Source organism: Corticium candelabrum, chromosome 8 (genome assembly GCF_963422355.1).
Source record: "Corticium candelabrum chromosome 8, ooCorCand1.1, whole genome shotgun sequence".
Lineage (NCBI taxonomy): Eukaryota > Metazoa > Porifera > Homoscleromorpha > Homosclerophorida > Plakinidae > Corticium > Corticium candelabrum.
The window spans coordinates 8,349,635-8,362,318 of record NC_085092.1 but is presented as its reverse complement, the minus strand read 5'-3'; the positions used below and the strand labels follow the sequence as shown (position 1 = coordinate 8,362,318).

Here is a 12,684-nt window from a genome sequence, read left to right as displayed (position 1 = left end):
AGTGTAGAATTAATTAACAAACTGATATGATCAAACCAAACTCTTTGTTGAGTGTAGCAACCTGTTGGTAATGAAGTCATGACGTTATTCTTTGTTCCTTGTGTTCTGGAAACTTCCGGAACATTGACACGTAGTAGCTATAACCAGTTAGTTCCGGTACTAGGTAGTTACCTTAGCTCTCTAGATGTTTCTAGAACGTCTAACTAACAGGTATATAAACGGTGCTACATAGAGTAAGAGACAGAGTGCGAGTTGAGTTGATACGACGTTTGTAGTTCTTAGTGTGCTTTGTATTAGAGTATACATATTTCGAAATTCCTATTGTCTCAAGAACACAACAGGATTTTGCTGGCGACGAGGAAAACAATGTCTGCAGAGATACAGCAACTCGTTTCAGTTCTTCAGGAACAAATCCGCTTGACGCAACAGCAGCACAAGGAGGAAATGGAACAACAACGAGAGATACACATGCGGCAGATTGACATTCTGGAACGTCAACTCAAAAAAAGCCACTCCACTGTACATCGTCCTGATCAGAAGTTTCAACCGTTTGACTCAACGTCCGAACTATGGAGAGACTATTGGTCAAGGTTTCAGACTTTCACTGAGGCAAACTCTTTACCAGAGGAAAAGCTAGCATTGGTCTTTCTAACCAATCAATCCAGTGACGTCTTCAAACTAATTGACAATTATGCATCACAACTGACTCCACCTACGTCAGCCAATAAACTGTCTATGAACCAAATACAGGAGTTCATGTCCCAACATTTTGATCCCAAACGATTTGTGGTGAGAGAACGTTTTCGCTTCTGGAGCGAGATCAAACGAAAACCAGGAGAAACCCCTCACGAACTCGCTGCCAGAGTACGTCAGATGGCTACAACTTGCGATTTCCCATCAATAAAAGACCCCCTAGATGAAGCTATGCGCAGTTGTTTCTTGTGTGCAATTAACAATGAAGCTGTGCTAAAAGCTGCCTTCAAAACTAAGGAGGAGGATCTCACGTTTCAGAATGTGGTTCAGATCGCAACGGAAGTAGAGGAAGCAGCCAAGACCGCGAAAGCTCAAGTGTATGCCAAACCGGATAACGTTCCTGTTCACAAAATCACCAGCAAATCTCGACTATCGACGCCTAAGCCACACTCAAAACAGGCGCTTTCCACTTCAACAGACCACAAGCCATGTGCTAGTTGTGGAAAGAAGGATCACCCTAGAGACAAGTGTCGTCACAGGGATGCAGAGTGCCATTTCTGCAAAAAGAAGGGACACATCGAAGCTGCCTGTCGAAGCAAACAGACCAAGAAAGTAAGATGCATCACTTCAGTCAATACGGTACGCAGCCAGGATATTCCTCAGTTGCAAATACAAATCTCTCAGAACGGGAAGCAACACTCATACCTGGTAGACACCGGTGCCAGAATGAACTTTATATCTTTGGCACGATGGAAAGCGATTGGTAAGCCACCAATCCAACCGACTACAGAAGAATATCGTTCAGCATCAGGACACAACATACCAATTCTGGGTACTACATGCGTAGAATCTTCTCTACTGACAGGGGAAGACAAGGAGGTTCTCAAAAAACAACTGGAATTTACAGTTACGAAATTGAACCTCAATCTCATTGGACTGCAAACATTATTGGATTGCGATATCAGCATACTAGACAGCCTCATTTGCGAGACCGCACAGAACACATCTGTGTGTACAGTCTCAGATCACACATCTCTCCAAAAAGCATGTCAGCAACTCACACAAGAGTTTCCTGATCTTTGGAAAAACGAGCTTGGATGCCTCAAAGACTTTCAGTTGGAGGTGAAATTCAAGTCAGACGCCAAACCAGTTTTCTGCAAACCGCGCACAGTGCCATTTGCACTACTGGACGACCTGTCTCTAGCCTACAACAAGGGTATTGACAGGGGCTTATGGAAACGTGTGCAGTTTAATGATTACGGAACACCAGTCGTTCCAGTAAGGAAGTCACCATCAGCTAGTCACCCGCAAGGAAGCATCAGAGTGTGTGGAGATTACTCTGTAACAGTAAATCCGCAGCTGGAGACACATCGGCACCCGCTGCCGCTTCCTGAAGATCTCATGCACAGATTGGGCGGTGGTTACTATTTCTCAAAGATTGACTTAGCCGATGCCTACAACCAAATTCCACTTGGTCCAGAAAGTCAAAAACGACTTGCTCTCAGCACGCACAAAGGAGTGCTCTTGCAAAAACGCCTACCCTACGGTATCAGTTCTGCACCAGGATATTTTCAGGAGATCATGGAACAGCTCACCAGTGATCTCTCAGGAGTAGCAGTATATCTGGACGACATACTCGTCAGCGGGAGAAATGCAGAAGATCACTTGCACAATCTCCGAGGGCTACTCAAAAGACTCAATGACAAGGGACTCAGATGCAGACTTGAAAAATGTGCTTTTGCTCAGTCGCGAATCACATACTTAGGCCATACGCTTTCGCTACAAGGCCTTGCCAAGGGACCAAAGGTGGACGCGGTAATGCAGATGCCGCCACCAAAAGACGTTGCCACACTAAAGTCATTTCTCGGATCGATTCAATTCTACCGCAAGTTTCTGCCTAATCTAGCGACGGCAGCAGAACCTTTGACACGACTCACTAGGAAGGACGTTCGATGGAAATGGACTACTACAGAACAAACAGCATTCAATGACCTGAAGGCAATGCTGAACACGGACACGGTTCTGGCTCATTTCAACCCATCCTGTCCTATCGGTATTTCTTGTGACGCGTCAGATGTTGGAATTGGTGCTGTGTTGTTTCATCGATATCCAGATGGGAGCGAGCGACCAATCGCCAACGCGTCCAAAACTCTTTCCTCAGCACAGAAGAAGTACTCACAAATTCAGAAAGAAGCTTTGTCCATCATTTTCGCTCTACACAAGTTTCATCAATTTCTTTATGGAAGACACTTCATTCTCGTGACAGACCACAGACCTCTTCTTGCTATGTTTGGTCCTCACAAAGCAACACCAGTCATTGCTGCCAATCGATTAGCAAGATGGGCTCTTATGCTCAGTCAATACGACTACACAATCGAGTATCGTGAAACGTCAAAGCATGGCAATGCGGATGCCCTGAGTCGCCTACCGGCAGAATCCGACCCCAACTTTGACAGAAAGGAAAGCGATAGTGACATCGACACGGTATGTCTCATCAACACTATCAGCACTCAGATCAATTCCGGCGACCAGAACAAACTTCGAAAGGAGACCGCCAAGGATCCAGTCATAACCGAAGTTTTGAGATACGTTAGAGAAGGGTGGCCAAAACAAGTTTCAGACTTACTCAAGGATTTCAAGACAAAGGAAAACTCACTGACCACTATCAACGGATGCCTAATGTATGGAAATCGCGTAGTGATACCGCGAAGTCTACAACCGGAAGTGCTAAAAATCCTACACGAAGGACATTTTGGTATGCAACGAATGAAGCAACTTGCTCGGACAGCAGTCTATTGGCCAAGAATCGATGCCGATATTCAAGACACTTGCCATCGGTGCACAGCTTGTGCCGAACACCAGAACAAGCCTGCAAAAGCAGCAAATCACCCGTTGATGTTACCGGAAAAGCCGTGGAGTAGAGTACACGTTGATCATGCCATTGATTTTATGGGACACAATTGGCTTGTCGTTGTGGATTCATATTCCAAGTACCCGTGTATTCACCCCACCAGCTCAACTTCTACCAAGTCAACAACACGATTACTTGAGGAAGATTTCGCACATTTTGGATATCCTCATGCTCTTGTGTCTGACAATGCTACTAGCTTCACGTCACAAGAATTCAAGACTTGGTGCCAAGAGAGAGGGATTGTTCATTTGACTGGCGCACCATATCACCCAGCCACCAACGGTGCCGCTGAGAGGCTAGTACAAACGTTCAAAAATTCCCTCAAGAAGTCCAGTAAACCACCCAGGGAAGCTCTCCAGGAGTTCCTTATGCAATACCGGCGATCACCATTACCAAGTGGCTACTCTCCCAGTGAGCTGCTCAACAACAGGTTGATCAGAGCCAAAATCGACACATTGGTGCCATCACCTGCTCATGAGGCACAAGGTCGTCAGGCTAGGGAAGCCACGAAGTCACAGGCGAAGGAGTTCCAGAACGCTGTTCACAAGGTTAACAATAATTACTATCAAGTGGGTAGACCGTGCTACGCTCTCTACTGTGGACCACGTCGCACCAGCGATCCAAGATGGGTTCCAGCTACAGTAATTCGAGTGCACGGCTCACGAAGCGTGAACGTGAAAGTACACCCACGAGGGCCAATCTGGTGGCGGCACATCGAACAGCTGAGACCACGCTATGGTGTAGAAGAAGACACAGATCCAGGTACAGACCCAGGGGATCTTATACACGTGCCTTCACCAACCCTTCAACCAGATGTTGAAACCAACAGCCAGGAATGTCAACCAAGCGCACCTCAATATGGACCGGGCAACCCTCGACGATCTACAAGGATTCGTAAACCAAAGAAGGTTTGGAATTGCTGACGTCTTGTCCACCTTCATAAGATCGAGTTCAAGACTAAAGGGGGAGGTGTTCTGGAAACTTCCGGAACATTGACACGTAGTAGCTATAACCAGTTAGTTCCGGTACTAGGTAGTTACCTTAGCTCTCTAGATGTTTCTAGAACGTCTAACTAACAGGTATATAAACGGTGCTACATAGAGTAAGAGACAGAGTGCGAGTTGAGTTGATACGACGTTTGTAGTTCTTAGTGTGCTTTGTATTAGAGTATACATATTTCGAAATTCCTATTGTCTCAAGAACACAACACCTTGCTTCCTGGAACAGAGATTATAATGATAACAAGTTAGCATGGCAACAGCTGGCCGGCTCCACTCAATTTCCTCTCTCATATTTCGTGAAGGGTTTGAGGCGACTTAAAAATAATCTACTGGGATGTAAAGTTGCCTTTTGCAGTTGTGCAATTGCACTAATTAGGTATTGTTGGTCTTACCTGTAATACCATAAATCTATATTAAGAAATAACAGCTGATTGTATCAAATACATTGTATGGATTGGGATTGTTCGGACTACAGAATGTAAAAAAATCCTTAGTTAGGTGGCATCCACAGCCGGGCCTTTCAAAGCACGTCCTAACGTTTCCGGCAAGTAGACGCGCCATCCTCCCCTTTTTGATATCTTCCCGCCGGTAGATATCAAGAAGGGGAGGGGTTTGGCTACGGGAGACTGTCCTTGAGCCGCCAGCTGTTCGGGCACTGAATTTGATCTTCTACAGCTTCGCACGTCAGGCGAATTAGGAGGATCTTTGAGGTATCCTGTTGTTGTTCGTGTCTAGTAGGCTCGGTTTACAGTACGAAGCTGGCGCAAGCGTCCTGGATGCTGACGATGAGCGAGCGTCAGCTTCATTACACTGTGAACATGTCAGCGTCTGCGACGCTCGCACGACGCTCGCATAGAGTTGTAGCCGGAAGTGACCCAACATCCGATGACATCACGTGCTCCGTTTCAACCAATCCAAAGTCAGTCACTGGACGTTCACATGGCATCGATCATTGATTCGTCGATGGAAGTTTTCATTGAGTGTGTGCGTGGTTTTTCCTGCGTTTGGCAAGTTCAGTCAAAGGAGTACAAGGACATAAGGATGAAAGAAAACGCTTGATCGAGACTACAGCGCAGCAGCGCAACAAAAGTCGTCCATGTCTGTCGCGAGTACATTGTACACACGTGGTTACTTTGCAACGCCAGACCACTGTCGTAGTGTGTTCTTTGTGCGATGGACGCTCGTCAGACGCAATACTGTGAATGGTACAGCGCCAGCGTCTTCGCTGACGCTCGTGTGAGCGTCCTTGTCAGCGTCCAGGACGCTTGCAGGACGCGTACTGTGAACCGGGCTGTAGTCTAATTTTAATTAATTAATTAATTAAGTCAAAAAGAGGGAGACTCTGTAGGGAAACTTTGTCATGCGATAGTAAGGCATTACAACTAGTAGATGCCGTCAAATGTAAGAGTTTACCGCACTGGAGGTGGTGACTGCTGCAGACACTGTACAGTACTTGAGAGAAAGAACTACGCCAGTGAATCACGTGACCTCCTTTTTAAATTAACACGGGGTCGCCAACTTGACTGTGGCATGTACAGTGTGTGGTACTTATAGGTTGTGGTTTGCGTTTATGTCGACATTTGCAACAGTGGCGGAATGACTCCCAATTGGGGGGGGGCCTTCATGGTTAAAGGATCCCCACTTCCCCCCGGGAATACATACATGAATATTTAATATGGAAAATTATACGTACACACACACACACACACACACACACACACACACACACACACACACACACACACACACACACACACACACACACACACGTGCAAGCGCTTGTGATATCGTGGTATGTGGAATTAAACTTTACACTAGCAATGCATATTTTTACAGTTAGTCACCTTTATCATGTTTTAGAACACTATCCAATTATAGCCCGTGGCCACAAACTTCAACAAAACTTGGCATCTAACAGCAACCAAAATGTCTTCTTCTTACATCAGATTCACCCTTCAGGTGAAACAGAACTTTGGGCATTGGCTTGGCTTGTAAAGATTGTCTGCAATTTATAGTATACATGCAAAATAGGCAGTTGTTTAGTCACTCTTGGGTGAAGCTACTTTGTAGATACAGATTTTAATAATATGTGTTCCAAGGCAGAGAAAGTCTCAGATGGAGCAGATGATATGGACACTGCCAGAAAACGACAGAGGAGTTTATGCCGTTTTGACAATAGTCTTTGTCGTTGTCTTTATTGAGAGCTTCACATATTGTTTGAATACTTGTCACCTTAGGTAGTTATGGGAAAGCCTTATGCAGTGTATATCATGCATCAGCTTTGGCTGAGAATGAAAGTGATCAGCAAGTAGGTCATTATTGTAGGAGGATCTACGGAATCTTTTTCATTTGCTCTCATACTCTCTCCTGTTTGCTGTATCCAGCAATTGAGATTTGATGTGTAAGAGGGGATTCAGCACTTTTTTTTGACGAAATCTGGCTTCAGCGTCTCCAAGAAGAATATTGAATGCTTTAAAATACAGCTGCTAATAGAAAATCCCTTGGTGCTTGATGCATGTGAGGTGCACTTGTGTTCTAGTCATGAAAGTAGCTTTCTTTAATTGCATAGCAACATGTCTAGAATGTTTGGCGACAAGAGTGTACTTGTCACATTTCACTTACATGGTATGCTGCCTATAATACTTCAGAATGAAGGTTGTTTTCAGAGTTGGGGAACGCTGCATTTCAGCCCCTCATCTTCGCAGCCACTGATTTAGAGGTTGGTGTAATGGTAAATACTTTATGATGCTGACATATCAGTAATATGAATAATCGATTCAGTAAAAGACCAAATACTTACATTGTAATAGTCTTTGTCGTTTAGTTGTTCGAATGCTAATTTGTGCCATTCCTGACGAGAGCACACAGCGGTTACTTACAGCAGCGCTCTTTTTAAAGCACATGTTGGTATTCTCATTTGCGATTCCATCTCTGATAGCTGTGCTAATAATAGAGACGACAGCACAGCTATACTTGTTTGGATCCTGGACACGTTTCTTTTAATCTGCTATAGCTTCACACATCAACAACTTAGAATGATCTCTTTTAGGTATTGTTTGTGATTAGCTTCTCTGATTCTGAGTCTAATATGTGGGGATGCAACCAGACTGTCACCCTAAAATGCAGCAACATGCTTCAAATCACAGCTAGTAATAAAACTTTGTGGTACGAAAGTAACAAACAGTATTACAACTAATCTGATAGCGTGTCACTGCCTGGTGGTATATATAGTGCTCATTAGAGGTAACGGACATTGTATACTGTTACAGACTTTGGTTAGTCTTGATCGCACTGTGATTTCTTCCATTTACCTCCATCACTTTACCTTCACTATAATCACTAAACAGCACTATAATTCCGAGCTCTGTGGACAGATTTTATAGAATTACCACAAGTGGTCTTGGCTTGACTTACTGGATGTCCAGTTCTTTTTTGAGATTGTCAATCCTTGCGTACATTTCTTGATGATATGATGAGAGCCACGTTAGATTTACTTCTCTCTCACCTGTTGTTGTAGCATAGTGGATCTCTGCCGAATGTGGCATGCACATTGGGCCACAGAGAAAATTTGTTATATTTACCCAGGGAACAAGATTTGCTTTATCTGTGATGTCCAATAGTGAAATTCTATGATAGAGAAATTTTAATTTGTTTATTATGGCGGAGGTAAGTGCTTTGTGAGTGCACTAACTTGTACTCTGTTGCAGCTGCAAGAGTAAGTTTACAACTGCACGATTATGCAGCAACCACTGGTGAGGCAAAGGTTAAAAGGACATCAGCAGCAGCAGGAGCAGCAGCCGCAAGCCCAACAACCTCAACATGCTCGAAACAAGAAGGTGCGTGTTTGTTGTGTGTGTGTGTGTGTGTGTGTGTGTGTGTGTGTGTGTGTGTGTGTGTGTGTGTGTGTATGTGTGTGTGTGTGTGCATGGCATGTCACACAGCTGCCACTGGCCATTGATCAAATTAAATCGGAAACCGAATCATGAGATTAATGTATGTTGATACCATATTCGCCTGTAATGACGCCATACCGAAATAACGCCCATGCCCGTATATACGCCCATGTGTCGCTGGTCAGAACTTTCAGCCCGAAAAAAACGCTCGTGTCCAAGTATATGCCCATGGCCCACTAGATGCCCACGGTACGCATATGCAGACAAAACAAAATAGGGTCCATGGAATGTTCGTTTCCGTCTGTGTGCGTTTGATCAGCTGGCCGGTGTCTGTATTGCATGAAAGTGCTTACTATTCTTCGTTGCAATTAGCGATCCTGATGCTTTGACAGGCTTCAAGCCGACTACTCCGGTTTGCGTGTGTATTGTCTAGTTTTCTGTGTGTCTGTGCTGATGATGCACGGATACCAGTACCTTTGATCTTGCAAATGGATAATAGCAAGCATTTGTGGTATTTCTGTCTTCAAGTGTTTAGACGATGACTGGCCAAACGACAGCATATTGCATGTAACCATGTATACGCCTGGGACCAAAATAACGCCCATGCTCTAGTATATGCCCAGAAAAAAAGCGTTTCTTTTCTATACGCCCAGGGCGTTATTACAGGCGAATATGGTAGTCTATACAGAGTAAGACATAGACTATCTTAATATCTTAAATTCGCTTATGACACCTCTCCATTAATTAAGTTTAATCAGAGAACATTAGGTGAGTGCTTAATGCTTTAATTGCATTTGTGTATTGAAGCAAGCCTAATGTCTTTCTTGTTGTTTGTTATAGGAGCAGTTTGTTTGGTGTTGTTATTGGGTGTACCAATAATTATTTACTTACTTTCATCATCTGCCTTAGCAAGTGGCAAGCATGAGGTTGGACACGAGCATAAACTTGATTTAAGTGTTATTCACAGCACAGGTCAGTATATTTGTGAAGTACATTGTTCATTGGCATACTATAGGGAGCAACTGTGTAGCAGTTGTTAGTTGTTGTGTAGGCGTTGACTGCTGTTGTTCAGGTTTATATATATATAAGTATATATATATATATATAAGTATATATATATATATATATATATATATATATATATATATATATATATATATATATATATATATCTTACCCGATTGTATACATTCACTGTTTATATTTCGTTCCTGTAGCTGCATGGAATAAGATTCATTCACAGAGCGAGCTCGATCCTGAGTTCAACTTTGATCAGCAGTCTAGGTAGCTTGGAGTATAGGGATGCACTAGGCGCCGCTCTATTACTGTGCTAGGCTACGTGAACAATACGATCAGGAAGCTCGTGTACGAATTCGGGAACATTTGGAGCCTGGCAGTGCATACACGGTAAAACTTCGAATTCCGCTCTCCTAGAGTCTCTTGGAGAGCTCGAGGAAGTCCTCTCTCACAGAGAGGTTGGCAAATACGTACAGCTTACATTGGGACAGGATGCCAGCATTGAAAGGAAACAAGTAGAGTACGAATGGAAGGTCAAGTCGGTTGCAATTGTACAGAGTACGGAGACGTCATTATATCTACAGCCGGGCCTTTATGGCACGTGATGACGTTCCCGTGTGTGATTGGTGGCTACCTGCGTAATCAGACGAAAAAAGCGACGTACAGTACTCTTGAGCTACAGCCGTTCAGACACTGGACTTGATCTGCTACAGCTTCGCACGTCAGGCGAATTAGAAGGAGTTGTTGAGGTAGCCTGTTGCTCTTGTCTAATCTAGCTAAAGTGTAACGTTGAGTGAAATCGAATGGGAGGGGTTTGGCTACACTCTAGTTATCTAGAGGGAAACTTTGAGTGCTTTCGATTGGGCGCACTGGTTCGCGCACTCAGTTAGTTGATGTCCAATCGGAGTGCAAAGGCGGAGCCTAGTGCTTTTTTTCGACTCGGCAGCTATGTGTATCTCAGTTGTAGCTACAACACCAGCACCAGCTCTGAACAGAAGGGGAGATGCTGACGAAAATGGGTAAGTGCGGAAATTGCCCTACATCGGCCGGTTCTCTTCCAGATACCTTACCAGATACTGGAGTCGTAAAAAGTGAGTCGCTGTATGCATCAGACGGCCGCCAGTTCAGAGGCAGAAGCCTAGACTTTCGTTATCCGTCTTGTTTACGCGCACACTCAATAATTATAGGAGGAGGGGAATGGGAGGAGCGAACTGAAATGGGAGCAGCAAACTTACTCTTGGAGGTGGTGCATTCAGTACGCAAACTAAACTGGTGAGAGCACTGAACCGAATCGAACGCGCCCAAATAAGCGATAGTAAAGCATTACAATGGGAGAGTTTACTACTGAGGACTGCAGACACTGCACAGGAGAGAAAACTGATTAGTCTACTGTACATGGTGTACTGATATATTGGATCAGGTGACCTACTCATAAACACGAGGTTGTCAACTTGACTGTGTGACTATGTGTGGTACTTACAGATTGTGGTCACGCTACGTTTGTGTTTGTGTTAAAATTTACAGCAGTGCAACTCTCAAGTTGGGGCACTTCATGAAAGGACCCCCTCCTATTTTTGATATGGAGAAATTATGCTTTAGACACACACACACACACACACACACACACACACACACACACACACACACACACACACACACACACACACACACACACACACACACACACACACACACACACACAGACAAGTGTTAAGCCCTTCACGCCTGTGTTGTCCCCAACGAGACAGTTTTGAGGATAGTCTCCCCTTCCTTTAGAGACAGGGCTATTTGGGCAATGCTTCGTAAATCTAGATTGTCTGCAATTTCTGTATACATGCGCATGCACTATTAGGCAGTTTTTGGTCACTCTTGGGTCAAACTACTTTGTAGATACAGTTTTACGTGTTCCAAGGCAGAGAAAGTCTCAGATGTAGCAGATGATGTGGATGCTATCAGAAACAACAGCAGTTTATGTTGTTCTGACAATAGGCTTTCTTCATTGTTTTCATTGAGAGCTTCACATATTGTTTGACTACTTGTCACCTTGACATAATCTGGCTTCAGCGTATCCAAGAAGAATATTGGATGCTTCAATTTACAGCTGCTAATAGAAAATCTCTTGGTGCTTGATGCATGTGAGGTGCACTTGTGTTGTCTAGTCACAAAAGTAGTTTTCTGTCAAATTTCTAGGCCAGAGTTCTCTAGAATGTTTTGCGACAAGAGTCTAAAACTTGTCACATTGCAATGTTGCCTATAATACTTCAGAATGAAGGTTGTTTCCAGAGTTGGAGAAAAGCTGCATTTCAGTCCACCAGCTTTGCAGCCAGTGGGCGCTTTCACACACAGGGTTAACTTGAGTTTAATCGGGTTAACTTTGGATTAGACTCCAATTACCCCAGTCGTGTGAACGCGAGTTTAGTAAACCCAAGTTAACCCTGGTTAAGACTGGGGTTAAGTGAGGGTTAAACTTACCTTGGCTCAGAGTAGGGTTAGACCGGTTAAAACTTGCTAATGTTAAGCAAAGACATGCTCTAATGTATGCAAAAAACGCCCTAGAGTCAATCACACCAATGTACAAATAGCTTCTCCTTGTTCTGCTTTGGGCATTACTGCTTTCCTATTCTCAAGCAGTAACTTCAAGCAACGGATGTATTCGCTCTACTCTAGGTCTTCTGCATCTAATTATCCGTGTTCTACGTGTAAGTTGGTTGGAGTAGAGTTATCATAACTCTACTCGAGTTATCCTAACCCAAGTTAGTATTGTCACAATGTGTGTGAAAGCGCTCACTGATTTAGGTTGGCGTAATGGTAAATACTTTATGATGTTGACATATGAATAATATGAATAATTGATTCAGTAAAAGACCAAATACTTACATTGTAATAGTCTTTGTTGTTTAGTTGTTCAAATGCTAATTTGTGCCATTCCTGATGAGATCACACAGTCGTTACTTACAGCAGTGCTCTTTTTAAAGCACATGTTGGTATTCTCATTTGTGATTCCATCTCTGATAGCTGTGCTAATAATAGAGACGACAGCACAGCTATACTTGTTTGGATCCTGGACACGTTTCTTTTAATCTGCTATAGCTTCACACATCAGCAACTTAGAACGATCTCTTTTAGGTATTGTTTGTGATTAGCTTCTCTGATTCTGAGTCTAATATGT

At 43.7% G+C, this 12,684-nt stretch overlaps 1 protein-coding gene across 1 annotated transcript; it reads left to right on the top strand.

Moving 5' to 3' along the window:
- The first annotated feature begins 106 nt into the window (after window positions 1–106).
- Window positions 107–4,792, top strand: LOC134183040 (uncharacterized protein K02A2.6-like). Its single transcript, XM_062650488.1, has one exon. It carries the CDS (start codon window positions 367–369, stop codon window positions 4,525–4,527), a length of 4,161 nt encoding a protein of 1,386 aa, XP_062506472.1. The 5' UTR covers window positions 107–366; the 3' UTR covers window positions 4,528–4,792.
- The last annotated feature ends 7,892 nt before the right edge of the window (window positions 4,793–12,684 follow it).

Coding starts and splice junctions, on each gene's coding strand:
- LOC134183040 (XM_062650488.1), top strand. CDS start 367: ATGTCTGCAGAGATACAGCAACTCGTTTCAGTTCTTCAGGAACAAATC.